This window comes from Trichoplusia ni, chromosome 1, assembly GCF_003590095.1.
Source record: "Trichoplusia ni isolate ovarian cell line Hi5 chromosome 1, tn1, whole genome shotgun sequence".
NCBI classification, from domain to species: Eukaryota; Metazoa; Arthropoda; class Insecta; order Lepidoptera; family Noctuidae; genus Trichoplusia; species Trichoplusia ni.
The window spans coordinates 1,367,557-1,395,475 of NC_039478.1; the positions used below are offsets into that span (position 1 = coordinate 1,367,557).

At 34.6% G+C, this 27,919-nt stretch overlaps 2 protein-coding genes across 2 annotated transcripts; one reads left to right on the forward strand and one right to left on the reverse strand.

Moving 5' to 3' along the window:
* Nucleotides 1-71: 71 nt before the first annotated feature.
* Nucleotides 72-16,592, reverse strand: LOC113502926 (exosome component 10). Its single transcript, XM_026884718.1, has 14 exons — nucleotides 16,350-16,592; nucleotides 14,395-14,576; nucleotides 13,084-13,267; nucleotides 9,329-9,501; nucleotides 7,952-8,169; nucleotides 7,483-7,604; nucleotides 6,414-6,577; nucleotides 5,492-5,669; nucleotides 5,049-5,197; nucleotides 4,600-4,738; nucleotides 1,904-2,034; nucleotides 951-1,068; nucleotides 634-711; nucleotides 72-541 (listed from the first exon to the last, which is right to left on the reverse strand). The coding sequence occupies exons 1-14, from the start codon at nucleotides 16,410-16,412 to the stop codon at nucleotides 125-127; spliced, it is 2,316 nt and encodes a 771-aa protein (XP_026740519.1). The 5' UTR covers nucleotides 16,413-16,592; the 3' UTR covers nucleotides 72-124.
* Nucleotides 16,593-17,320: 728 nt separating this feature from the next.
* On the forward strand, nucleotides 17,321-25,986 carry LOC113503185 (syntaxin-6). Its single transcript, XM_026885064.1, has 6 exons — nucleotides 17,321-17,503; nucleotides 19,769-19,938; nucleotides 20,308-20,402; nucleotides 20,553-20,863; nucleotides 21,160-21,254; nucleotides 22,183-25,986. Exons 1-6 carry the CDS (start codon nucleotides 17,469-17,471, stop codon nucleotides 22,257-22,259), a joined length of 783 nt encoding a protein of 260 aa, XP_026740865.1. The 5' UTR covers nucleotides 17,321-17,468; the 3' UTR covers nucleotides 22,260-25,986.
* The last annotated feature ends 1,933 nt before the right edge of the window (nucleotides 25,987-27,919 follow it).

A 27,919-nucleotide genomic window follows, 5' to 3' on the forward strand; every position in this document is an offset into this window, starting at 1 on the left:
TACTTTACAGAAATTACAACCGATGTTTCATTATCAGGTGTGGTTGCGAGCCATCAATAAAACTACAAAGATAAATAAAACGAACTATATATATTAATGTATAGTTTCGCTTAAACATATGCAACTACTTTTTATATTTTTTAAATTTCATTTTATGTTGTTTCTGGTTGTGTTCTTTATTAGTGTTGTTATAAAACTTTTTGTAGTCAACGTTTTTGTAAGCAAACGTTTTCAGGTTGTGTTGTGGATTCGTGTTGAGTAGTTCTTTTTTCTTGTTCTCAGTGACAATGTCAGCGGATTTTTTGTTTTCTACTTTTACGGTTGATATTTTCCTTTTGCGTTGTTGCGTTTTCTTTAGTGCGTCATCTACTTCGCCAACATCTACCATTTCCTTCGTTTCACTGACATTCTGACCTTCGTTTTCGACCTGTGTCTTCGCTTGTTGTAGTTTCGCAAGGACCTCAGCCTTGATCAATTCGTTGCCTTTACTTATAGCCGTAATTTTCGCTTCCTTATCTTTAAATTCTTTAATTTCTTCCATCTGTGAACATGCATCAGTTTGTTTAATACTGTTTCATAAAACGACAAACTAATTACGATAAATGGTCGCTACATGACTGTGACGGTATGTACCTGAGCTAGGGAACGATATTTTCTGTATCTATCATAAGGTGGAATGAATAGTTTCGCATCGGCGTTCAAATCCGAGATCTGTGGACAAAGAAAAATAATAATTAATTTAAATTATCTGTAAACATGAAACAAAAAAAAAACGTCACGTTATTGATATTATAAGTCAATGGATAATACATCTTTGTAAATAGTTTGAAACAAAAACAAATAATCAGTCAATGTCCTGCGTGTGAGTAGATATAAAGTTGTTTTTATTTTAATCTAGTTTCGAAGGAAAATGAATAAGACAAAATACTGGGTGTAAATATAATACTTACGATTGTCCCATACGATATCATGGTCGTCTGCGGTAAGAAAGCTTCGATCTCCGGTTCCGAGGTGTTACAATCCTCTAACAGTTCAGCTGCGCGGTCCAAGTTGATAGCATTCTCTTCACTGTCAACAGACAAGATAATATCAATTGTAAGACTTGCATTTCAGGATAATGATTATTACAGAAGATGAGGGATGGAGGACAAAAATGGTTGACAAAAAGGGTGTGGTCCTAAGTATTGTTAAAATAAGATTTTAGTATATATCTTTGCAATAATGTCCTTTGCTACAATATTTGTAAGCACATACGAGGTAAACGGCGACCGACTGCGCTTGGTCGAATTGTCTTTGTTAAAGCGTACAAAATACGCCGTGTGACATGTAAGTTTGAGGTTGTCAGTAATTCCTATTTTTTGTTTAATGTCCCTGTACGATTTGACTATGTTTAAAGTATCTATACCTTTATATAACCCAGCGGAAAACAATACAAATACAGACCGTTATCTGTTGCTTATAAGCTACTCAATTACCTATTATTCTTCTACGTTCATTGTCATCAGTAAGATTGATTGATGAAAAAAATGTTTTCACATGTGTTTCGGCGTAACAATGAAAAAAACGATGACGTAAGTGCCATTCAAATTACATAAAATTCTCTCGAAGAAAGACGCCAAAAGGTTAGTCTAAGACTGTAAGTACATAGGTTATATAAAGCTATTTAGTACTAACATTTGAAATCATGCAACTATGGCGAGGACAAACGCTAGACACATTCAGGGGTTTGTTAGACCTTTGTACGACTAGGACTTTATTAATAAAATGTACGTTGCGTAGCTTGTCTTTTATCTACCTTCCAAGCCTGTAACTTACACACCTGTGGAGGCGATAAGCAATTGCGAGATCACATCCTTTAAATTAACATCTTACTTTTTGTTCGTGATTTTAGTTGTGTAATTACCTCACATCGACGTAGTGCGCGAGGTCGTGAACGTTGTACGTATTCATGGGCTGAATGGCGGCAGCGTTCACCATGTTCCTGATGCTCGACGGCATCTGGTACAGTTGCGGCTGGTTCGGCATCTCGCGGCACTACACAAGACAACAATCGTTAAAATGGATCCAAGAAGATTGGATCTAAGTGCGGAACTCCTTTCAATAAAATGTACTCCTGCATTCTTTGGACAGGCAATGGAGGAATTGTAACCATATTTGTCAGCACCGAATGAGACTTTTGTCCTTAAGACCCGTAATTTGCAAGAGCGAAAGAAAGACACTACCGTATTCTTAGTCGCTATAGAAACTGATGATTCAAAAAAACAAAATCAAAAAAATGTTCTGGTGCTGACAGATGTGGTCAACTCTTGACGCCTTACCTTCTCATACATACATATATCTATTACATGCATATATTGAAGTATGTGTTAAGTGCAAGAATCAACACACCATCTATGGATCTATTAAAGTTTCTCTTACAAAAAATGAATTAAATTATCATAACCTTATCGCAACATGCTCAGTGCAGGCATACAATTGTGTCATTTATAATGCTATCTAGGCATCAATCAAAGATGACAATTGACTTGCAGTGCAAGGAGATTGAGTGTTGTCTAATTAGTGCAAAGAAAGCCTGTCTTTGTTCCATATTTATATCCTAACCAAATAAAATGACTTTGCCTCTTATGCTGGTTTTTTTTTAACTAAACAATCCAATAAACCATTATTATACAGTAAATATACCACTACACAAACAGTTGCAACCAATCCACCACTCCCCAAAAAAACTAAGGAGTTTTAAAAAGAAAGGTGTATAGTAGATTCATCACATTATCTGTGCACAGTTTATATTCGCATTTGTCTGAATATACGACACGAGCCTTGGTTGAATTCACCGAAGTTGGTCAAGGCTAAATACGTATGATAACAATTTCATTGCAATTATTTTTAGTTTTTTTAGTACTTATTTTATTTTTTTAGTTCTTTTTAAAAAGTATGTATATTTATTATAATACCTATTATTTTTTAAACAATAGTTCTGATAGGTGCTTTATAAACATGATGTATCGTAATATTTCTACTCTTTGATTACATTATGCATCTTGTAACCGCCGTAAATCCTCATTATGCATAATGAACAATATTTTTTTCTTAATGAAAACAACTCAAGCAAATAAAATTGTATTTCCTTGTTTATATCGTCTATAGACGATAAAAACGTTATTTGCACAGATTAGATAAGAAATGGAGTGTTTATAAAGAAACAAGCGTGCGTCCTTGACGTATGTAATAGCGTTGGCAAAGCCTATCCTACAATTGTATTATTTTTACTCGCAATAACGTAAACATCCAATCGGAAGACACATGCTGAAACAATTTTGAATAATTTTAATTTTAAACGAAACTTCAGTTTAAATTAAATTGATAATTCCTTTTTTAAATTTTGCTCTCTGATAATAAACAAAGTTCTCAACATTTAGACGCAATATTGAGTAAATGAGCCAAACGAGAGCATCTTCTAGCGAATGGTGAAGAAGTATCGGTGACAAACCTTTGTCGGTGAAGGTAATGCGCGTCAGAATGTGAGAGCATCCAGCGAGATTTTTGAAGGAAAATCTTAACTTCATGATAAGTATCAACCGGGCAGATGCAACGTAACTTTTTCCATAGATGAACAGTTTCATACAATTGAAAAGATAGAAAACGTTTCCGAGTTAATATGTCACTCACAAACCTCGTTTCCACACTGTTGGCATCGTCTTGTACAAAGCCGACGGCGACAACGTAAAAGGAAGCTCCTATGCTAAGTACTTCATCAGATTGCAGTCGTCCACAGTTATTCGATCAACTGCAGACGACTGCACTCACTGCACAAGTCTGCTACTGACCGCACCTATTAGTCATGTGCTTCGTTTAGTGTGTGCGAGCAGCACGCCGCCGTGTGCATGCAGCCTCACCGTTAGCCGCCTCGAGACTCCGTCACCAACAAAGTATACGAACTTTCAAGTAACTGAGAGATGCGATTTCATACAATTTTGAATAATTTGCATGCCGATCGATATTGTATGCCAAAACTACTACTTACTGATTTTCTGATTAATTTGGAAAGAATTGAAATTTTGAATACGCTTTCGTTTTAACCTTAGTAGTGCACTGCTCACCTTTTCGAATGATTGCCAATATACTTGCATTGCCGTAATAAGCGTTCGTGTATTTTGTTTCGTTGACGATAACGTGTTATTGATTGCTATTTAGTAAGACATGCATTCACTACTATTACTTCTCTTTATACAGTTTTTACTACGAACTATACTACCACAAGAAAACGTCGATTAAAACACAACATTAGTTTTAGGACTTTAAAATATTTTACAAATTATGATACAAATATATCCCATATGATTTGAAAAGCTTATCAAGTAAAGTAAATCCTTATATCAATGGCTTTGATTGGTCTAAACACACTAATTAAAATTAAGATTTATTTTAAATTGTGAAGCCTTTCAGACCGGAACAAATTTCCAACAATATGTATTAAAAATGTTACGTTAACGGACAGAAAAACAGTGAGAAAGTTACGGTAAAAATCGATCAATACTGTGACTATTGATATACAGATTGTTGGTAGTGCGTATAGACAGTCGTGATTGTGTGACGTACCGACAGTATCATTCTGTGTATAGTGAGCAGGTTCTGCTTGACGAAGGGCGGCATGGGGCAGCAGATCGCGTTCACGCCCTGCACCTCACGCGGCAACGTCTCGGCGAGAGCCAGGAGCATGTGGTTGGGGAGAAGATATCTGGCGAACAAAAGGGCATTTTTGTTAGTATCATAATACATTTTAAACGGTTTGAGTATTCTTTGAAAACGTAATCCAACAAATAAATCACTTAATTCGAAATATAGAAGTAATAGCAATCCCAATCACGATTCCTGTGCTATCATTAGAGTCCCTTACTTGGGCTTTCTTTCAGTTCTGTTTTTGGTAATAAACATTTCTGACACTAAGAAGTTTTCCTATTGAGGAATATACAATCTATCTTATCATCTCAAGATGATCATAAATTAGTATTCGTAGTTGACTGTAAACATTATTATAAATATCTTACGTGGTACTTTCATCGAGCAAGCGCGCCTGGGTGTCTCGCCATTTGTAAAGCATCTTGAGAGCTGTCATCTGCTGCGAGGTAAACGATTTCTTGGAGCGCACGAATAACGACATGTGACTGGAATCGTTCACGACCTCCTTGTTATAAGTCTGAAAATAATGGATTAATAGGTCATTGTCATTTCTCCAATCAATTTATATTCTACTAGTTTCTTACGAAAATCTAATTCCCAGTACATCGCCGCATTTGTAAAGCGATTCTTGAACTGCTTATCTTATTCTTGTAAATTACAAGACAAATAGGTAGACGCTCAAAAGAACAGCTTGATAATCGAACATCATAAGATAAGACAAATTGGGCTAGAAAGTAGAGATATCTGCCCCGATTTTTGATTCACATATTCGTTTCATCTTTGTTTGATACTACTAGAAAAAGATATTTACGGCTCCACAGATCTGTCTGCTGTTCTCGAAGACGGACAGCAGGAGGTGAGGCTCGCCCTCCTTCAGCAACTCGGCCTTCATCTGTCGCCAGATGTAGAGCAAGTAATGCGTGTCCATGCGAGCGTACTCTATCAACTCCGCCGGCAGGGGGCGCATGCGCCAGTCCGCTAACTGGTACCTGAGGATATGTACTGAGGTAAGAAACATTCTAGAAATATTGAGAGCCCAATCGTTTTTCAAGGGGGTTCTTAAAGGTACAGTACTGTGAAAGATTCTTAGATTAAGGTAACACGGTAAAAGCTGTAGAAACGAGAAGCAACTATACATCGCTGGGTCACTTCTACAACAGCAGCAATTTTACTTTAGGAGGGAGTCATCTTTAACTCCAAACTTTAAAGTTCAAATCTTTGAAACTTTGTTCTAGTGCGAATTCAGTCTCAATTCCTGAGTCCAATACATGTAATAGGACCTAATTTATTATTTGACTATTTATTGACCCGTTTACAGATGTCAAATGTCCGTCAATAACAAAGGCAATGAACCTATGTATTTTTTTAGAGTTGATTGATTGAGTGAAGGTCAAATTATGATACCCAATATCTATATTTATTGCGTTCTTGTTGGTTTAAGTGATTACAATAATAATTGTTGTGACTGTCGGCGAATAAATGTAAGATTGGAAATCACAGCATGTTCAAATACTAATTTAATACTACCGACTATTTTTTTATGAATAATATTAATGTAGCTGCTATAATATGTCGGTCGGAAGCAGTAAATCTTTTACAGAGGATCCTGTGTTTTAACCAAGTTTTTGGTATATATTTATAGAAATATCGAGCTGTTAGCGTACTTTTAAACATTAGGTAATTCAGTGTAACTTAATATTACATTATTATTTATCAATAACAGTAAATCTTACTTCTTGTCGGCATTAACATGGCAGTACTTCATGAGAAGATGCTTCAGTGATAGTCCAGATAGCTTAAGCACCAGAGCAGCTTGGTGCGTGTCAAACATGCCGACTAAATAGACCCCGAAGTCCCGTTGCAGCCATATCACGTCGTTCTCGGCACCGTGGAATACCTGTATAAGTGACAATTTTTTTAAAAAAAATGTTGATATGAATGGATATCACATAAGATGTCCTTCGGTTGATTTCTAACTAAGTTTTAATAAAGTTAGCCGCAAAAGTCATTCAGCACAAACAGTTTTTTAGAAACATCTGTACACAATCTAATTCAATGAGCTAGGTGTTTTGATATTAGGTAACGAAACGGTTTCTACGCCTAAATTATAATAAACACAACAATAGAGTACATATCTCAGAAAGAGATTACAACTTTGTTTATTTGATACGCTGGCAGACTAATGTTGCTGAAGGTACAAAACCCACGGTACAGCCTAATCAGTATCTCTTTGTTAAAACCAATACAGATAGACTTTCTGACAAAACAGTCATTTTAATGATAAAAGAACAAAGTGAATGAATCGTCATCTCATAGAAACATCGAAAACGTTTTACAGGTGCACTAAATTTCACTTTAATCTAAACGCGACGTATGACCGATAACGAGCTGATTACAATAGACAATCAGCGAATTTATACTGTGGTATCATATTAGTAACACCAAAGAAAGATGATTATAGGGGCTGGGTTTTTAACAAGTCAACATGGGCATGAGGTAGCATCATCATTATCAGCCCATATTCGTCCACTGCTGGACATAGACCTCGCCAATTGCACGACATCGAGATCTATCTACGGCTGCTCGCATCAAGCTATTGACAGCCATCTTGCGCTTATCATCAGTCTACTTTGCCTGAGGACGTCCTACACTACGTTTGTCTATACATGGTCTCCACTCAAGAACTCGTTTACCCATTACCACTTCAGCTTGCTCATCCGGTGGGCTATGTCGATTCGACGCTAGACCTATTGTAACCCTTAATGATATCAGGAAAAAGGTTTAAAACCAAAAATTACTTACTTTAATCTTTTTCGGGTTCGTAAATGCAAGATTCAGTTTGTGTACATGCTCACGAATTGCAAGCGCGTCTATAATGAAATCACCTCCTTCAATGGTGGTCACTTGGATAAGACAAGTAATACCTGCAAGTTATTTAAATGTTAATTATGAGAATGTATGTGGTTCTTATACAACTACCATTTTTCTGCCAGGTGACAACGCAAAATGAAACTTAGGAGTATTACCAGATATAAATCATAAGTAGAAATCTAATAAGAGGATTTTGGTTTTACGTCAACCTAAACTGCCACTTGAATTTATTGAGAATAATCATCAAAACACAGTCTATAACAAACATGTAATAGAAATAATAGTTCTTAATCTATTCACTTGTAAACAGAAGATTAGTCAGAACACGGTAGAGCATTTCCAATCTTTAGTAAAAGGCTTAAGGTGCAATTTACTTTAGCAATTTTTACTCGTATCATACCTTGATACGTCCTGTACGAGTGGTGTTCCAGATCAATGGCTAGTTCGTTGACGGTGTGGAGGTGCGCGACCAGGGCGTCGAGCTTCTCCTCGGTGTCCACATACGTGAGGGTCGTCTCTTCCAGGGGCGCAGGGAACGGGAATGGTTGTGCATCGGGTTCGATAAATTGAGCGGGCGGGTTGTAAAGATCCAACTCAACTTTATAAGGGTGTTCGTACCTAAAAAGGTCATTTCAGTTAGACGTCTTTTTCTTTTCTAAAAATAAAGACTGCAACGGTAAATATTTGTTTTTGGTTTCGCAAGAAGCTCACAAAAATTAAAACATGAGCAAATGCGGGGATCAAACCCGCAACTAGTCGCGCGCTATGGTTTACTACACGGCCTATAGCACTCGGTTGCCAAAGCATTTTGTTTTTGTTATCGATTTTCTAAAACATTTTAAATTTGATTCTCTGTGCAATACAATTTACCAGTACTAAGTAGAGGTAAAACATGTCATCAGCCAACATAATTACAGTTTCATACTTTTCTGCTAGTCAAGCATGTTACCAGAACAGAAGCTAACGATATCAACCGTCATCCCAATATCGGCTTTCTGGTTAAGAACGACCTCCACAATCGATTATATCCAAATACGGCTCCAGACAGACTGAACTATATTCATATTTAGATTCTTATTCTTAACCCTATGACCCCTACACCAGGCACATAAATTGCCGCCGAGACGAACTATAATTTGACACTACCGTCTCTTATGTCTATAAATATCGCGTCGGGGAAATGTATGATAGTTTATACTCAGCAACAAAGACTCTCGCGTAGATCTTAGCTAACGGTACTCGATTACAAGCATCACAAGAACATTACTCTTTAGCACAATTGTATAATGCTTACGTTACCCGCTTACACTATAAGTTACATTGCGTTGGTATTCCCCATTTCAAACATTTTACGTAAAAATCATTTGCATGTATTTCAAAAAAGAAAGTATAGTGATAATATCTTCAGTTAGCTTTTTGTTGCATGTACAAAATCTACTATTAGATCTAATACCGTTACAAATGTGTAACGAACACGTGATTTATATGTACCGAGATGTACGTTCGCGAGATTGCCGGAACCGGCGATTGAATAGAAGAACATCTTTGGTACTACAAATTGGCTGTAAAACGGACCGTTTATCTAGTATGCACTTCTGTACACGTACATGTGGCGGCGTAACGAGCAGATAAACGGTTGTTACGCGGACGAGACCAACTGCGCATTTCAGCATGCATAGAGACCTATCCGGTGTACGGTAACGTGCATGTCCAACTATTATTCAATTCAATCGATTTTATTAGTGGCCATTACATCCAATATACGTAGTCAACTCACCCTACTGCCTCGCCTTCGTCGTTGTATAGAATGTTCAGAGCCAGCGGCTTGATGTTGTTTGGTTTGTCTGATATTTTTGGCACCCACAAATTTTCAGAGTTGTCGATCGGGTCTTTGAAGTTGAGTTGAGGTCGCGGAATATTTTTAGCACCGATAAATGTTGCAGAACCCACCTGGAATAATACACATTGTTAATTTACTAAGAATATAACGAAAGTTGAAGACAAATACTAAAAACAGAAGATTCCCCTATAATTTTCCAGGAATTGCCGTTTTGAAATATCAATTCAGTGATAACACATTATGAAATGATTAATATAACATTACGTAAACAATCTTGAAATAACTGCGCAATATGCCTACAACTAATTTCCGACGTTTTTATAAAAAAAAATGTTTGAACGGTACACGAATATTTTCCACGTGCGTTTTTTATATGCAGATAGAACAAAGATTAGTATTCTGTAGCCATCTTCCAGCGGCGAACCAATGTCAAATGTCAAGGTCCCAGTTTCGGCGTTACATTGAACATTTTAGTTAATCGTCTTGTTATTTAAATGAGTTCTCTGGATAAATTATGACCGATCAGGATCTCATGCATATTTATATCAATCACCGGTAAATTTTACTGTTACCTTCAAACTGGTCTTAGATAAACTACTCATAAATGCATGTTAGCTAATCATGCTACTCATTAGCTAAATTCCATTCTACACCAAACAGACTGAACACAATAAAACTAATGTTTTTAAATGGATAATAATCATAGAGTTGAAAATAGAATTGTTAATTTCTGAATCCAGTTAATAAATTCATATAAACCAGAATAAAATAAAAAATATACCCCTCGAAATTTAGACCACGTGTACTATAATACAAGGAAAAATAACTCTCAAAAATATTGAAGGGCATTTATCTTTAGAAATTTCAACAAACTTATTTAAATACCGAGTGACCGCGATTTTGACTTTATAGCTTCCATCACAGCAGAGGGTGACACCGGAATTAAGCAGACTGGGGTCAGTTCGAAACCGGTTAAGTGACGCTATTTGAATGAAGCTGGTTATACTGTTGCTCCACCTAGTCTCCAACCCAGACACTCTTGAATACCCCTTATTCAATAACAATTTTATTTTAAAAATATTTTTTGGTATCTGGCTATCAAATATATCAGACAATTAAAGTTGATTTGGACAGTGCAAGAAATAAAGACGCTAGTAGCGATACATTGCCGGCGATAAATGTCGCCTTTGCAGCTTTGATACCAAAACTGTGCAACGGCGCAATGTATTGCAATTCGTACGATATCTCTCGCAACATGATGAATCTCTAACGTAGCAAACGTAAGGCTAATTCATAAACATGCATTATTAATTTGTTTGCTCAAAACGTCAAGACTAACCAATCAGTTGTGTATATTGGAGGACAGAGAGCGCATCGAAGGTAAGCATTGTCTGTGACGCTATCCGAGTGTATCGCCGGACGGGGCCACGGGGCCACGTGGCCCGAACGTCCTGCGCCCCAAGGCTGCGACCTTAGTTTCGTTTTCAATGCACAAACCATTTATGTCGGCACGTGTTCATACTAGGTACCTAGTACCTACTAACAGTTAACAATGTCATTTGATTTTTATTCCATCAAAAAGAAGGTTCGAAAGTTTTTCCGTCCTTACACTGTTACTCGATAATCGATTATGAATCTTCAGTATTTTTATGAAAAATTTTGTCGGAAAAAATGAGTATAACCTCGGCTATTTCTATGTATACCTAATTGACGAATAGAATAACAGGACATGGTGTGAATTTTTTAGAGCATAAGTTACATCAAAAATTGTTAAGCTATTTACAAGTTATGAAGGATAACAGTGCGGAACTAGTCGTTTAGTCCAACATATTAACTGTTATTCGAGAAGCCATTATATACCTTCCGTTTTTTTACAAAATAAAAACAGCCTAACTTTCGAGTTGGATTTTTAATACGTCAGATACGTCAGTCGGTGCGACCTAGATATCCCAGTATAGTCAGACTTTGGTAGTAGGAGTATAACTGTACAAATGTAACAATACCGATCCGTACATCTACTGAGATCTTATTATTTGGTCCATACGTAATAGTATGTACATTCGAACCTTAATGGAGACATGGCCTTCAGACTGCTTTATTATAGCTTTCAAAGATTCGTAAAGAGGTGGGTAACCAAGGCCGTTTACATAATAGCCCTTACTCGAAGGGGTCTCTTGCTAACAACTGTGAGTTACAAGGCTACCTATTCAACGAAAATCAATTTATCGAAACTTTAATAATGAGCTCTATTGTACAATACAATATTTAAGCCAAACATCTAATGTTAGAAATGTGACTTGATAAAGCTTTCTCGACTACTTCACTGAATCGATATTTAAGATTATGGTTTTACCAATGAAAAGCTACAGCGTCTACAAGTAGAACTGAAGTATTTTATCCCAATATTCTCACGGGATTTGTAAATACAAGGGTGAAATTATTGGCTACCGCTAGTCCTACTACTATTATAAAGGCGAAAGTTTGTAAGTATGGATGTTTGTTACTCTTTCACGTAAAAACTACTGAATGGATTTGAATGAAACTTTACCACAATATAGCTTATACATCAGAATAACACATAGGCTAAAATTTTTGAGGTTTCTAATGTGAGGTCGTAAAAAGACACATTTTTTACGCTTACATTGCAAACGCTGACTGCATCCTACAAGATAGATAGAAGGCAGGTATAAATTATAACTTATATCTTCTAACCACGCGGAAGAAGCCGCGGGCAACAGCTAGTATTTCATAAAGTTTATCATAAACGATCAGTGACAAAAGTCACTAGACATATCTCTTCTACATCCATAATATTACGTCAAGTCGTGGCGGTAGGGCACCAGACAGAAATATAATAAAAAATGCTGAATATAATAATGTACACAAGACACTTCTTTCTGGAAGGCTTGCCAAGGATAATACTATTTAGCCAGCTGTGATATTATCATTTTTTTTTGCATACGGACGCCGCAACTCTGCTTGACCTAGGTAACTTTGACGAGTCTGTGTGTGAGTTTCTTACTGCGCAATCGTAGCTTTCGAACGAATAAACCGATTTTGATTATGATTTTGCTTTTGAACGTCGGATTAGTCGGGAGAGTGCTTAACGTGTTCATGAGAATGTCTACAAGATGACCGCTTTTTTAAATCTTTTTGACAAGTAAAAATATTTTTCTGTTTTTGATTATAAATGGATAAATGTAATATATTTAGCAACGTATGCAACAATATCTTAGGATTAAAAAGTTACTATTAAAAAACGATGACTCTAAGCAGCCATGAAAATGCCTGACTTTGAAACATACGTTTAAATAGACGTCCCTGTGCATATCTACTAATTAAACTCGCATGTCATCAATACAAAGAAATCTTTGTATTGATAGCAATACGTTATATAGATAACGCTGATACGGTAATTAACGTGGAATACAGGTTTTTATCCCATCGACGAAGCATCTATTTCTGTATCATTTTGTTTACATATTTCAAAGTTTATAATTTTAGCGACAAAAAAACAGAATATACGATCTTTTTACAATAAAATAACTTTGAAATGTCGTTAAGGCGTCGTCTTTAAGTTGAAGAAGCTTTGAATTCTCTTTTTAACATGGAAACCATTGCGTTCAGAAAACAAACCTATAAAAACATCGATGTTGTACATCGAATCTAATTTTTTTAATATTTTGACTCACCTGGATCTTGGCAATGACCGGTGCGGCATTCCATGCTGAAATATTCGGCTTTGTCAAGATTCCTTTAATGAAATTGTTGCTCGGTTCATTGACACCTGTTTCACTGTCTATGTTTATATTGATCCTGTCTATGATACTGTCGTTCACATCAATAATTTTCTCTGTGTTGTATTCGAGATCTTTGCTAAAACAGAAGTAAATAAATATTAGTAAGATAGTTAATAACAGTAGAATTGACAATACATGGTATTATAAATCGCAAATGCTGCTTGTTTTATAGTACGCTACATAAACAAAGAATAATTTGGATGTATACTTGGATACTTGTCACCACATTAAACAGAGTTGTAAAATTTTATTTAAGACATGGAAACAAAGAGTATGATAAGCGGTGAATACGCCAGCTTGAATGCAAATATAAAAGCAATAAATTACGCATTACACAACAAGGAGCTAAATGACTGGTTTGATATACCTACTAAGTTCAGCATTTAAACAAAGGCATTAATAACATCATTACTTTCCTTAACAAAACAATACTTTTTTTATCTACCTTATCTCGAGAAGGGAACACGCTAGCAAAATGCAAATACGTATTAGCAACAAGGTAATATCGATTGTTATAATGTCAATGTACTAGCGTGTTCAAATGTACAGTACAGCATGTTCAAATATTTACGAAATTCGCAGTTATAGTTCTGTAAACAGCGCAGGTAAAAGCCAAAGAAGTTTTTAAATTGCCAATGTGGCCGAGATACCAATAAAAGGACAAAATTTCCAATGTTTTACGTATTTTCGTACCCACGTAATTCTTAAAACTTATTTTGCGTGTTTATTTGACGCATATTACTAGGACATATTTTATTCTAAGCTGTATCTCACTGCTGGGTGAAGGTCTCTTCCTTGTAATAAAGAAATGAGGTTTCATTCAAACATATTTACGAAGACAATATCTCAAGTGCCAGTGATCTCAACTGTTCTTAAGATTGGCATTTAATGAGCATAATTATTCGAAGTTACTGAACGTAACCAGCACAGCCATCAAAAACTAATTAAAACACATCTTCAATGATTTAATTACAAAGCATTCGCAGGTAGACCTTCATTATCTTTATGAGAAGCAAATATAATAGCAGATTAGACATAATCAGTAATAAATTACATACGTAAAAGCAAAGTGCATAAAAATCGCGATGCACACTGTAGTTATGATAATTTCATCTGCAACTGTGGAATCATTACCGAAGTCAACAGGCCTCATCCAAACACGACATGATTAAAATAATTAATTAAAAAAAATATTTAACTTACAGTTTTAACTTCACAGCTGGTACTTCGGTTGCAACTATTTGGTTCGATTGGAGAACTACATTTTCGCTTAAATGGCATGTTAAAATGTTGAAGTCAGTAAATGTTTTGAAGAGATCATATGCATGTCCAAATGGCATAGCATTCACTGATTTGATTGATTTGTTAACTGATACATAGCCACCCTGAAAGTTCTGCTAATATTAGACAAGAGTAACAACATTCTAGATAGTTTAGTTTATGAATAGTTTTATCATGATCTGTGTAGCTATAATTACATCTTATCAATCCTACACAGAATATTTGAATTTTGGATTTTGAAAATGTTTCTGCCCCTCTGCAGAGGAAAGGGTCTTAGACCACAATGCTTTTTTTTTTGAGGATAATAATTATGTTTCCCAAATATTTATTAATATTTAAGCTGCTGATCAGGCATTAAAGCATGTCTCATGGTTTCAAAACAAAAATATAAGTTTGGAACACTTTTTTCCTTGTCACATGGTAGTTATGACCTTGCCTTCTACTTAAGGCTTCTATAAACATATGTTGAGCAAAGACTTTAGGTATATAAAAAATCAGTCTTTGATCTTCTTTCCTTTCCATTAATTTATCCTCTTTAAGATTTCTAATAATTTTCAATTTAAAAGACACCATTTAGAAATAAGACATTAGATAAATCAGTTGACATACTATAATCACAATTAGGTTAGTCACAAATATCATATCCAAGGTAAATTAGATAAAATATTGGCAGTTTTCAAGGTCATTAAGAAAAATATAATAATTAAATGATCCATACAAATAATATAACATAATACAAAATGGTTGTTTCAAAATGTTTCTTACTCATTCTAACAGTTTTAAATAATTTATATTGACACAAGTTGCTTGATGTAGGTCATTTTCAGTGTCACATAATGTTGTGTTTATTTTGGGGATATTTAAAGTTTTTGCATTAATAAATATAGTTTTACTGTAAAATGTTTTATCAAAATACTGTATTCAGCAAGGACAGTAATGATTGTGTTGAGTATTTCACTACATATTAGCTGAATGGGATAATTTTCATGTTAAGTATTTAAAATACTCATCAGCATCATTATTTTTCTCGTAGTGTTTATTTTTGTCAAAAGTTATACCAAATAACCATGTGTACAGAAATTAAAAAAATTTACTCATTACACAATGGTGTCTCATTTGTCTTTGATAACATGTAACCTACTAGATTCTCGGGATAGATTAATGATTCAATTATTATAAGTAATTGGGGTTTAATGCAAATTATAATCTACATTACCTTAAAGCACTATAAATTATGTGGCAAAATATTAAAGATAGACAGATACAAAGATAGATACAAAATGCTTGGGATAGGGCCTTATCCAAAGCATGCAATTTATATTCTGATAGGGAAGTTACACAAGAATACATTTTTAAATTGTCATAAACAACCAATAAATTCACCAAACACCTATTCTTATTTAAATAATAAATAATGTATTTAAAATCGTCATTTGAATTTGTATATCAACATACAAGTTTAACATATCATAATATTGTTTATTGAAACCAGATTAAGCATGATTTTCCTTATCTACTGCCAAAAATATCAAGTCTAATGTTATTGCCACAATATATAGGTTGGTTTCTACATAAATTGGCTAGAAAAAATCCTAATACGCAATTCAAAGAACTTTAATACGTAGTTTATAATCTTAGTCAATATTACAATTTGTTATTGTAGTTATTGACACAGACACGAGCGTGATAATACTATGTGAATTGACAAGCAGGTTGGTGCAATAATTATTATTGACAGACCCTCGTGCGACGCCCCTCTCTGTAACGAGCTCAGAGACACCTTAATGTAGGCAATCACTGAGATTCAATCGTGTATACCATAAAATATTACACCATGCTTGTTGTCATTGAGTGAAAGAAGTCGCTGAATCACGTACCTGTGTAACCGATGTCAAGTGGGGGTAGAATTCTGGAGCCTCCGGATTTAAAACAGAATTCATAGTACTGAATTTAAAATTATATTGTTTGTGAAATTAGTAAAATAACAAAATCTTTCATGAAAGCTAGCATGAGCTGTGGAGACAGAGGGAGCAACATAGATTAAATGAAAAATATGACCCAGGTTAGTTCGACAGTCACTACTTCACATTGTGTGCTCCACTTGACTATGAATGAGTTTTAGCAAAGAGTAAGTATAGTCTCGACTCTATGCTGAAGAATAAAACCATAGAGTCCAAGTGATAAACAAACCTTGTGTGTAATGTCGAATGAAATATTATTTTCGTAATTCAGTTGCATCAATTGAGTTTTTTAATGAAAAATTCAGTAGAACGATTGAGCAAAAGCACTTTCAAAAGATCACTGTGAAATATTTGACAGTTACTTTCTTAAAACCAAAATACAATGAAAAAAAATGAAAAAGGTTATTATATGATTTTTCATGTAAATACTAATATTAAGACTCATAATACTATTATATGTGTAACTAAATATTTTAACACACTACGGTTATTTTACCTAGTGGTTTTTAATAATTTGTTGAATATCGTGCGCTGTAAACACACCTTTTGAAAGAAATGAGTTAACGATGTCAAATTTGACGTAGTGTAATGTCAACAGTGTCAATTTGATAGTTAACAAGGGTTGGGGAATGGGGTTTTGACTGTAGTTGGGAGTTTAGGGTGGAAAAAGAGGTGGAGGTGCGTGCGTACTGTGATAATATCGGGAGGTGTGGGGGTGATGTCGCATCAAGTCGTCTCAACTGCTCGTGGCAACCGTGGTGCGATTGCGCATTGCAACAGTGACTCGTTACGCAGCTCGGGTAGTCCCTGTTTTACATGAGTTAGCAAGAGACGGAGAATACTGTTCTCATCGAACGACTTATACACAGAGTAGGTACGTATCATGTTGTCGATATTTTGTGGGATAGGCGAAGGATCGTCTGGATACACCTGAGTGTTTATCTGTTTGTGTAAATTTTTATTTGCAATTCTTAGTGCCAGAATTTCTCGTCACATGAATCAGCTCGCGTTTATACGTTGTTATTCTTATTTGTCATGACTTTAGAAGACCCATTTTACGTCGTCAAGGAGTAAGTGATATTAATTATATTTGTGCAGCTTAGCGAAAATATTAATTATGTTCATCCACTTATTAGTATTACATTTTTAATGAAAGTATTGTGTTGGGTATGAAGTGAATATTACAAAAAAAACCCTTTATAGTACAAAGCCATTGTTTAGTTCATAAACAGCTTGTATGAGTATTTAACCTAGTATAGTGCTAATATAGTGTAGTTTTGATTTTACATCAAGTTTATTTATTTAAAACTAGTAGCTGTTTTCTTTATTGTTAAATATTATAGTATACTTATATTTTATAATTTTTTATACTTCCTTAGAGGCAGGACCATATGTTAATTAAGAAACCTGGCTAATATAAATAGCTGAGCATGTTTAATTTTATTGTTTTGCATGAATAACTCATGTCATTGATCATAAATTCTTTTGCTACATGAACAACACCGAAGAAAATGTAACTCTTCTATTTTCTATAATTTTTAATTATTCAAACTGCTTAGCTTCGCCTAAGCAGTCTTTTTAATTAAAAAAGAATATGTGTTTATTAAACAATCAAATTGAGAAAAAATCATTTAAAATATCATACTAGCGAGACTCCAACAAACTTTGGCAAATGAGAAGACAATAAGAATGCTAACAAAATTTAAAATGATTACTAATTTAATAGTCAAATAGTCAAATTTAAAAAAAAAACGCTTCCTGCTATAATCCTCTTTCAACATCATAAGCGATTGCAACAGTACCTAAATTTCATAAATATACTTTAATCCCTTTCATTAAAATTCTTTTTGCATCAAAACCTTCTCCTGACCATTTAACTGGCAATAATATTCTGTGCAATAGCTATGCTGACCTCATTTAACTCTGAGTAGAACCTGCAGGTGTGAAAACAGATTAAAAATTTACTGACTTGACCTGAATTTGCTGTTATATCTTGGTAGGCTGACCTAGATGAAGAATATACCGGTCTATTTATAAATAGATAGCCTGCATTAATGAAGAGTAGGGAAAAATCAATAGTGAAGGCAAATGCACAACAATATTATTTATTAACAGGACATTGACATGTGTTGTGACTTCTCTACTTGATGGCTGCATTATTCATTGTATTATGCCCCTTGCTTTATCGATCGACGACGATTTTTTAATTTGAAGACTTTTTATGTCATTGGAGAAGGTAATGTGGTATTATTGTAACATTATCATTTTTACTTGTCTTAATCCGTGAAACTGTTCTGGCACTTCAGTATAAAATTAAACACTTAATTTGAAAGACTGCATAATATCCTCATCTCAATCTATAAGACAATCCTATAGTAATAAATAAACTATTAGTAATACCAGTTATCTGATCACCTAATCAGTATAAACTGAGTTTCTGGTATATTCCATCGTGTAAACCTATTAACAGCACTGGAACATCAAAGGCATATTGAGACTTGCATAAACGTATTACACGTCTGACTTCAAATCTAAAGGGTACTAACAGGACTAGCCAGACTGGATTCGACGAGACTCAGTTAGGTTAGGCTTGAACACAAATCGAATTACGAATTGTAGATCGGGTTTAATCTGATAACGGCTGTGATGGCTTTCGGTTCTGACGTAGACGAAGCGTTTTCCATTGGCAAATCAACACGACACGGGTTTTCAGATAAAAAAATGTGTTTCAATTTTTTATATTTAAAAGCCTTCAAATAATTATGATCCACGGTTTATACCGAACTTTTGAACCTCTTCAAACAGACAGTCTTAACAACGCCGCTCGCTCAGATTAATTAAGGGGCAACAAGTATTATGTCACGTAATTTTTAATTACGTAGCTTCTATCTTTGAGACTTTGTTTGCACGTCTTGCGTAGGTTACGATATAATTAAAATGAAATATTAATTTTTATAGTCATATTCTGCCCTTGTATTTTGTGTAATTTTAAAAGTAGTTAGGCTTTTTAATTACATAGCCTTTTTAAACTTACGTTTTAGAAACTTTTGCAAAGAAACACCGATTTTTTTCAAAATTAGAACAATTACTCTCCATTCTTGTAGAATATTGTCATGTTCAAATCGTCGAATACAAATTACCATAAACAATAATTATAATTTCATTGACATTATGAAGCCAAGTCTACGGAGTATTTTGTAACGTATTTAAGTGTTTTAAGGATTCTGAACTGTCTAGTAGTCAAATAATAAAAACTTGTAGAGCTTTAACTTATTAGAAATAGAGTGATGGTTTGTTACATTTTTACTCTAGTTAATTTATTATTTTGACTTCAGTGAGGTGTTTAAAGCGTTGAACAAGACTCGCGGGCTGTACCTGAGGTGGCAGGAGATTTCGAAGACGCCGAGTATACCCAACAGTCCAGAAGTGGAATGGACTTCTACGGAATTGAGGAACGCGCTCCGTAGTATTGAATGGGATTTGGAAGACTTGGAAGATACTATCAATATCCTTTTTAATACCTACTACTATTGCCTATTTAAGTATTCTTTATTACGAATGTTTTTTGTTCATTACCTCCCTTTAAAAAAGAATAGTCTATTTTTTTTATTTAAGGGGTATATGGGCGGATAGGAATGAATGACCTTTTTGTTTACTACCGATTGGCGACTTCTCAATTTTAGCTTTATATTTTACTAGGCAATACAATTGGCGATGTTTATTATGTTTCATTAATTTTTGTTGAATTGTGCAATTTTCACGTTTTGTGCTTTATGGTTTAAGAAATCCTTCGGTTGGGTTTTGTGCATTGCGAAAGATCATTTACTTAATTTACAGTTTATATTCGTTTATAATAACCTTAACAGTTGATTAAGTATCGTCGAAAAGAATTCTTCGAAATTTAAGATAGACAATAAAGAAATTTCTGAAAGAAGAAGTTTTATCGAGGCCACAAAGCAGGAAGTTAAGGTAACATTTTTTGAATAATAAATTTAGTATGTGATTAACTAAACTATCTATCCTTCGTGTAGAAGTGTACAGTGTAGTAATTATACAATCATATATCTCATCAATATCCTTGCTTGGCAAAAAAATACACTAAATAAAATGAATTTACAGGTAATGAAAACCAAGATGAGTCTAAACAGGAATCGGGACAACGACGGAACGGCCCGGGAGCCGTTACTTGGCGAAGAAAGTCCAATACACCTAGGCAATGTATGGACACCGACACCGAAGTACACTAAATATTCAAAACTCGCCAATCAGACAGACAGTCCGGTGAGGTTCGATTACGACAGCGATATAATGTCGGTGCAAGACAAAATGCTGTCGAGTCAGAACGATCAGCTGCAAGTGATCAGTAACTCCGTCGGGTCTCTGAAGACAGTCTCCAAACAGATCGGAATTGAACTTGATGAACAGGCTGTGTGAGTAACATCTTTATTGTTAATTTTTCAACTATCTTCCAGTTGTTTGCAAAACGCTAAAGTGTCTTAATGTTTTAACGTTCGCGCTTTACAATGACATGTGGGACAGGCTTTCTTGCTTGCTTGTGCTCTCAGTCAGTTTTGCTTTGATTAGCATAAAATTTTAAGGACAAAACACATCTAAAATGACGTAAAGAAGAAGTAAGAAATCGAAAGCAGACATTTAGAATTTGAAGTTAAATTAAAGGTTCCAACCCTTTCTACATATAACTAACTTATTTTAATTTTGTTTTCAGGATGTTAGATGATTTGAATACCGAACTTGAAAATGCCGATTCTAAACTAGATTCAACAATTAAGAAAGTCGCTAAGGTGCTTCATATGAATAATGGTAAGTTCCTACTTCATGTTATTATTTTCGAATCCATTTAATCCATATATTAATAAGACCATAGCGCTTACTCTTGCTTTGAAACTGGACTTGTGTAGTTGTAAACTGGACTGACCACTCCAAAAAACTCAAATTAAAAATCTCCATTCGTCCTAATTTATTGCTCTTGAGATTATGACTAGAAAACAATTGTCTTAATTCGACCCTGTGCTCCTTACCGTTATGATAGACCTCTGATCTTCCAAAAGACGAAAGAATTATTCAAAGATACGGCGATTAACAATCATTGGTTTTATATATTTTAGATCGAATCCACTAAAGTGCTGTGTAAAGATTTTGTTATAACACTGTTGAAGTCTTCTTGTCTAATAAGCAATATACATACATATGTTACAAAATAGTTCCTTATACAATATATTATGGAAGTAACATGACGCGTTGCCACATCGCTAGTGGTTTGCGGTAAAATCTAACAAGAACTGCAATAACTTCGTGTATATCAGTTATGATATTATTTAAAATAAGTGAAACTAGTGTTACAAGGTACAACCAATAAATGTTATTAGACGTATAGAATCTAATTTAATTTGCCTAATTCATCCCATATGCCCAAATCTTTCCACGATTCTCTGTCCTAGGCCTCATGGAACCAGCCCAGATTTTTAGGAGGCCTTTACCCAGCAGTGGGACACAGTAGGCTAGATAAAAAGAAATAGAGACCAGTGTCGACTATGTGATTTTTTCATCCCATTTTATTTACTCCACCAACCGGTTGGTTGCCTTCCAAAAATTTATCACGAACCGGTTTCGCCTTACTAATACGGGTCCTCAATAAGACCTACCAGTTACCCCAATTCATTATTTCCCTAGGGGTAACACAATTTGTGGGATTTACATATCTTTACATATTTTTTATCTTTTGTTGCAGATCGACGCCAGTGGTTGGCAATAGCTATACTCTTCGGCCTTCTAGTGATAATATTAATACTATTTGTTATAATATGAGCGAGGATACAAATTATTTAGTTTGTGTAAATGTTAAATCATGTTCGTAGCTAAGTGATATATATTCTTGTATGATAAAGTCAAATAGTAAATACTTCACAATCTATTCTATCATTAATATAGATTATTATCAATTAGGATTGTAACTGATTTGTTAATGTATTTATTTTTGTTATATCTTTGTATTGTTCATTTTACGCCTGTGTCAATTCGCTTTGTCGAATTTTAATGTTACCTTAGTTACTTCGATCTGTGCTTCTTGCCTACACGTTATAAGGGTTATTTTGGTTTGGAGCTAACACAATTTTTAGCGAACATCTAGTGTTAAGTTAATCGTCTTCTATTCACTTAAAATTAACTCTTAAGTGGCTTAACATAAGGCTTATATTATGAACTCAGTACAAATCAATTATGCATTAATAGGGTTATCCCTTGTGATGTGTGTTCGCTCGGTAAAGTTACAATTTTTCGTGATATAATAATGCTTCGCGTATTTAGGAAAATGTCAAAGCGTTGTGTTTAATGACCTGAGTGTCGTACGGTTTGAAATCGGTAAATCTGTTTCCCAACTGTGAGTTTCCCTAATGCCTCACTTACTCTTTCTTACTTACAGATCCCTAACCATGATAACATTGTTGTATATTTAAACATGAAACGAACAAGTCATTTGTTAATATACAAGAATTGCTATTCATGGCATTAAAAATTGTTCGTTAAAATAAAATCTGTGCAAGCCCATATTAAAATGATTTTCTTTAATGAAACTACTTTTAGTTCATGCTAGTTAAATTCTACATGTTTGCTTATTGCCACTTCAATTCTGGCTGGTAGTAAGTCTTCTGAACTTGCAAATAGGGATAATCTTTCACTGAAAGCGTTTCTCATGAATTGTTAAATCGGTTACAATTTATATTCACCAATATATTCTTTACTCCGCCATAGTTAATAATTAGTTCATGGTTAAACTTTTATTCAATTTCGCTAGTCAAATAAGTTAATCATTGTTTCTTTATACATATTTCGTTTTCGTTTAGGACATTTACTGTTAATCCTTCCAGTTGTAAGTCGTAGATTAATTCCACAATTCAGGCCTCTAATATTCCTTCCATGTCTGTTTATAATAGGCAGGTGCGCTTTATTTGCGTGCTTTCTTAGGCTTTTTACAAACACGGTTTTTATCTCAAAATATATTCGTAACACACACATATATAAACGTGTGTCGGTCACGGCTATCTGGGCTATTCAGCCAAATAATTGGATGACTGATGAAAAGGCCAGTATCCAATTACCATTGAACTGAATGTCATTAATTGAATACCTTAAGCTTTCAATTAACTGGCTACTTAACACATTACTGCGGCATATAAACATACTTCCTTAGTGCGATAAATAATCTTCCATCCTTTTACGATATATATATTAGATTTTCGTTTTGAAAGTAAAAAACGTGTTTGTAAAATCAACCATACGTTACTAGATATATGCATCAAATTGAATTAAAAATAACCAAATTGACAGTACTATAAGCAGGGCTAAACTTGTCATTTCTGATCGGAAATTATACCTACTGGTTTTATTAGAAAACTTTTTAAAATATGAAGGATTTTTTGTTGTTGTCTTTTATATGCTCACTTTATTAACAGACTTTGAAATCGAGTCAAAATAAAGTTGCTTATGATAGATTTCTCATCAGAAATGACAGCATTAATAAATACCTACAATATATTAGCGTTATACGTGTGTAGTTGTTATACGGATAGTAGATGTAACGTCACAGTCTCTTCAAGTGCCTAGCTTAAGAATGAAGTCCTTTCCCATAGGAAATAATAGATTGGAGAAAATGTTTGATGACTGCGACCGTCGCAAAATATTTGTCGGATATGAAATGAACGCGTATAATAAGAACCAAAACAGGGATGTTGTGGATCCGTTACCGAAACCATTGGATATCGGAAAGGTTCAATTCATTTCGTATTCCTGAAGACTTTTAGTTGCCGAGTATGTTGTTGACGAAAATTATGCGGAACTTATCAAACAGATATTACAAATTATATTAGTATCCGCAAATGAAATTGTGTATCCACAACAGCCATGTTTTGATATCAGGACTGTTTCTTTAGTGGAAGTGAGAAAGAGCTACGCAATATAGCAATGTAATGCTGTCTCACTTCTACAAGGACAGCTCGTAGCACAGGCACGGTATTGTACAGTCTTTGTTTCCATCTATAGCCGATAAATGTTCAAGCTACGTATTATAAGTTGTATAGACATGCTTATGGATTCGACGCTAGCAGTAGTTATGGCTGTTAGGGCGATGTCATTGTGAAAGTATAGTAAGTCGGAAAAGTTTTGTTGCTTCATTGCAAATCGCGAGGGATATATTTTACTTGCAACAACAAAACATGACATTTACGTTACAATTCTAATCTTAATAAATTATTTCATGTAGTAGTGACTACTCAATTAATACCGTTAAATATATCGGTCGTAAATTCTATTTTATTACAGTAAATATTTAGATAATATCTGACATTTTAAATTGTATGATTTATATAGATTGAAATGGTTTGCACCGTTACCGTTGGTTTGTTCTGCTGACTGACATAAGCAATAATATTGAATTAGCTGCGCGAATAACGTTCAAAATGCCGCGATTTTCGGTCAATAATTGTTACAATAATTATAATGGGACCTACAATACCTTGTTATTAGCAGTAATAAACACTTGCTGTGAAGTTTTGCGTACTCTCAGATAATAAATTGTATGTCCGTAGTTTACTGAATACCACATGGTGATTAATTGACTGTGCGCCAAAGATTATTTGCTCATTAAAGTATATTGTGTAAATCGGATAGTTGGGTCTAAACTTTCATCTGTTACCGTCACCTATTCCTATTTCACCTATGATCTATTATATCTCGACCTTGACGTTGTGGAGAGAGACACCTCTACGGTCTCTGTCTTCTCTCTTCCACATTAACACTAACGAGAACGTCTCGAAGCAACAGTCAATTCAACCCCTTTGTGACCTTTCATATTCAAATAATGCGAAACTTATACAATAACAATGGCTCTGATTCTGTCAAACACGCACTTTATTTAAGCCATCGGAATCTTCATTTATATTTAAAGGAGACGAAAATTTGTTTTAATTAAAAATTGTTTTGATAAGTGACGTCACTGGTAATTTCAACTTTGTGTCGATTCATTTTCATAACGGGATTAAACAAGATAGGTTATTTTTTGAAAATCTATCTGCTGACTAACATCGAATTTGTTGGTTAAGCAGCTTAAAATGTTGACTTGATTAACTGCTTCCTGTTAAAATTTACCAGCAGTGATATGAATTCTTCATTTTTGACATTCTATTTGTCTCTGATCCTTTTTAATGCTTCGTGTTAGCGGAAGATGGCAATGCTTTAAATTAGTTTGCGTAACAAAGAATCAGCGCCAATATACAGTTAGTTATTACATAATATATTAGATTTAACAGTAGCGTAATATATTTATTATTTTTTAGTCATATTGGCTGTTTATTTATTAGCAAAATAATAATCTAGGTACGTAAATAATATTTGTTTATATGCATTCCTATTAGCGACGTTGGTTCCGTGTATTAGATGAAATATTTATTACAATTGTGTTAAATGTTGCTTTTTCTGTATCTAGTAACAATTATTATTAGTTGTGGTTATTATAATATAATGAAAGACATTTTTATCGTAATCGTTTTTTTCTTTGACTCCCTACATGTACTTGGGACAAAATATTCCCAAATCTTTTTCCCCTTTTTTCTATTTTGTCGTAGTTTGTTAAAAGTATATTAATAGGGAGGAGTCAGTGTACCTCAGTGATTGGAGAATTCGGAAAGGATTTCGTACATATAAATGAAAACATTCTAGTGGTTTAACTTTTTCGGAATACTAAGTACTAATTCCTCGATTTAGCGCCATCTATCGATTTGGTTTGAAACTAAAGACAGATCCTGAAGGGTATTCTTAGAGGAACTATTCCCTCTTAACGTTTGTTGAGATCAGCGTGTTTTGTAGCTGAACTTGGCGTTTGAATTGCCGTCTAATAGATGGAAGCCCTAGCACTATCTGGAGGGAACGCAACAAACAAAAATATTTGCAAATTGGGTAAACAGACGCTAGTGCTAAAACGAAGATTTTTCAGGGTTCAGTAGCCTCGTACCAAAAGTAAAAGCCCTTTTAGATTTGCCCGGCTGTATATATTGCAAATTTTGCCTATCTATTCGTGTTTATGTCAACAACCTCTTTATCAAAGTCAAAGCGATGGGTTTTGGAAATAGTGTGTCGAGTAACGCCAGAACATACTGAGACGATGTGTTAGTGCGACAAGACAAGTGTGAACGGCTGATTTTTTATTGTTTACTAGCTGTACCCCGCGGTTTCACCCTTACGTTACGTAGGTCCCATTCCCGGTGCCTATACACGGTGATTTTTTAGTCGTCTTACAAAAGTAGCCCAGTTCATGTATCCGACAGAAAATACCCCTAGGCGCGATTATTTTTTTTTATCATGAACTAAGATAATAAGTACGAAAGAAAAATTAAACAAGAGAAATCTGAAATATACTCTTAAAAATGATAAAAACGCCGCCGCCCGCGCCCCTCACCATTGTTACAAGGCTCGGAAAGCGCTCGCAACACAGCTGTGTTTCTAAAAAACTACGAATTGCATCATAATATTGAATAAAAATTGCATTTTAAATTTATTCAAATCTCATAAATACCTATTTTTTTATCATGAACGTGTTCTAGTCATTGGATACATGAACTGGGCTGCTTTTGTAAGACGACTAAAAAATCACGGTGTATATTATTGGGGGCGTAGATGGATCCAACAAATCTCTATCGTAACCACTATCGTCAGGATTACGAAATATGGTGGTTAAGTATTCTTTAATTTTCCACTTCTCCGCGTTCTTTTCATTTTTTTATAAGTACTAGATCTCTTGCAATAAAAAAAAAACAAAAAAATAATAAGCGTAAATGGTTTAGCCTTTCCCGCGTGATGCCGTGACTAAGGCAAATAGGGATTCATTTGTATATACGTAGGTATAATGGATTATCTGTAAACCGAAGTGTAACCAAACTTGCTATATTCCAGTACAGTATGAGAAAGCACGGTTATTTACGATTGTTACAATATTATGTTTGTCCCTCTTAAATATTATTTACATGCCAGTCATTTACGCACAAAATTTTACATAGTTGGTTAAGCCTTTTCAGTCTAAAGTGCGAGAGTGGTGCTGCCCGAATAGCTGAGTCGAAGGTCACCATGCCAACGTGTCGCCGGTTCGATTCCCGCGTAGGATAAGCATGTGTGATCTGCGTGTTCCATCCTGAGTCTAGGTGTCTTTGGATATGCGACTTGAGTGTTTGTAGAACCCCGGCCACGACGCAGAGGTTAAATTAATTAATGGAGTGGCAATGGTTTTTTTTTAAGAAAACAAACAAAATATTGTTTCGTCTTTTCCTTTCAGGGTAGCCAGTTAATAAATGACGGCTCCAGCCAGCTTGAAAAAATATCATGTTCAAGTGATGACGTCTCTCTTATTTAGACTATAAATAATTTCATTTCGGCTAGTATATTGTAACGAATACTTGCTTCTACTTACTATGGAAATTCATGTT

Bases quoted from the DNA above. Each gene is read 5' to 3' on its own strand.
- LOC113502926 (XM_026884718.1), bottom strand. From the start codon at position 16,412: ATGAATTCTGTTTTAAATCCGGAGGCTCCAGAATTCTACCCCCACTTG. The intron at 2,035-4,599 runs GTACGTCACACA...TGTCTTGTGTAG, and splicing joins TACACAGAATGATACTGTCG to TGCCGCGAGATGCCGAACCA. The intron at 1,069-1,903 runs GTAATTACACAA...GTCTGTTGACAG, and splicing joins GCGCACTACGTCGATGTGAG to TGAAGAGAATGCTATCAACT.
- LOC113503185 (XM_026885064.1), top strand. From the start codon at position 17,469: ATGACTTTAGAAGACCCATTTTACGTCGTCAAGGA. The intron at 17,504-19,768 runs GTAAGTGATATT...TTTTGACTTCAG, and splicing joins CCATTTTACGTCGTCAAGGA to TGAGGTGTTTAAAGCGTTGA. The intron at 20,864-21,159 runs GTGAGTAACATC...TTTTGTTTTCAG, and splicing joins GAACTTGATGAACAGGCTGT to GATGTTAGATGATTTGAATA.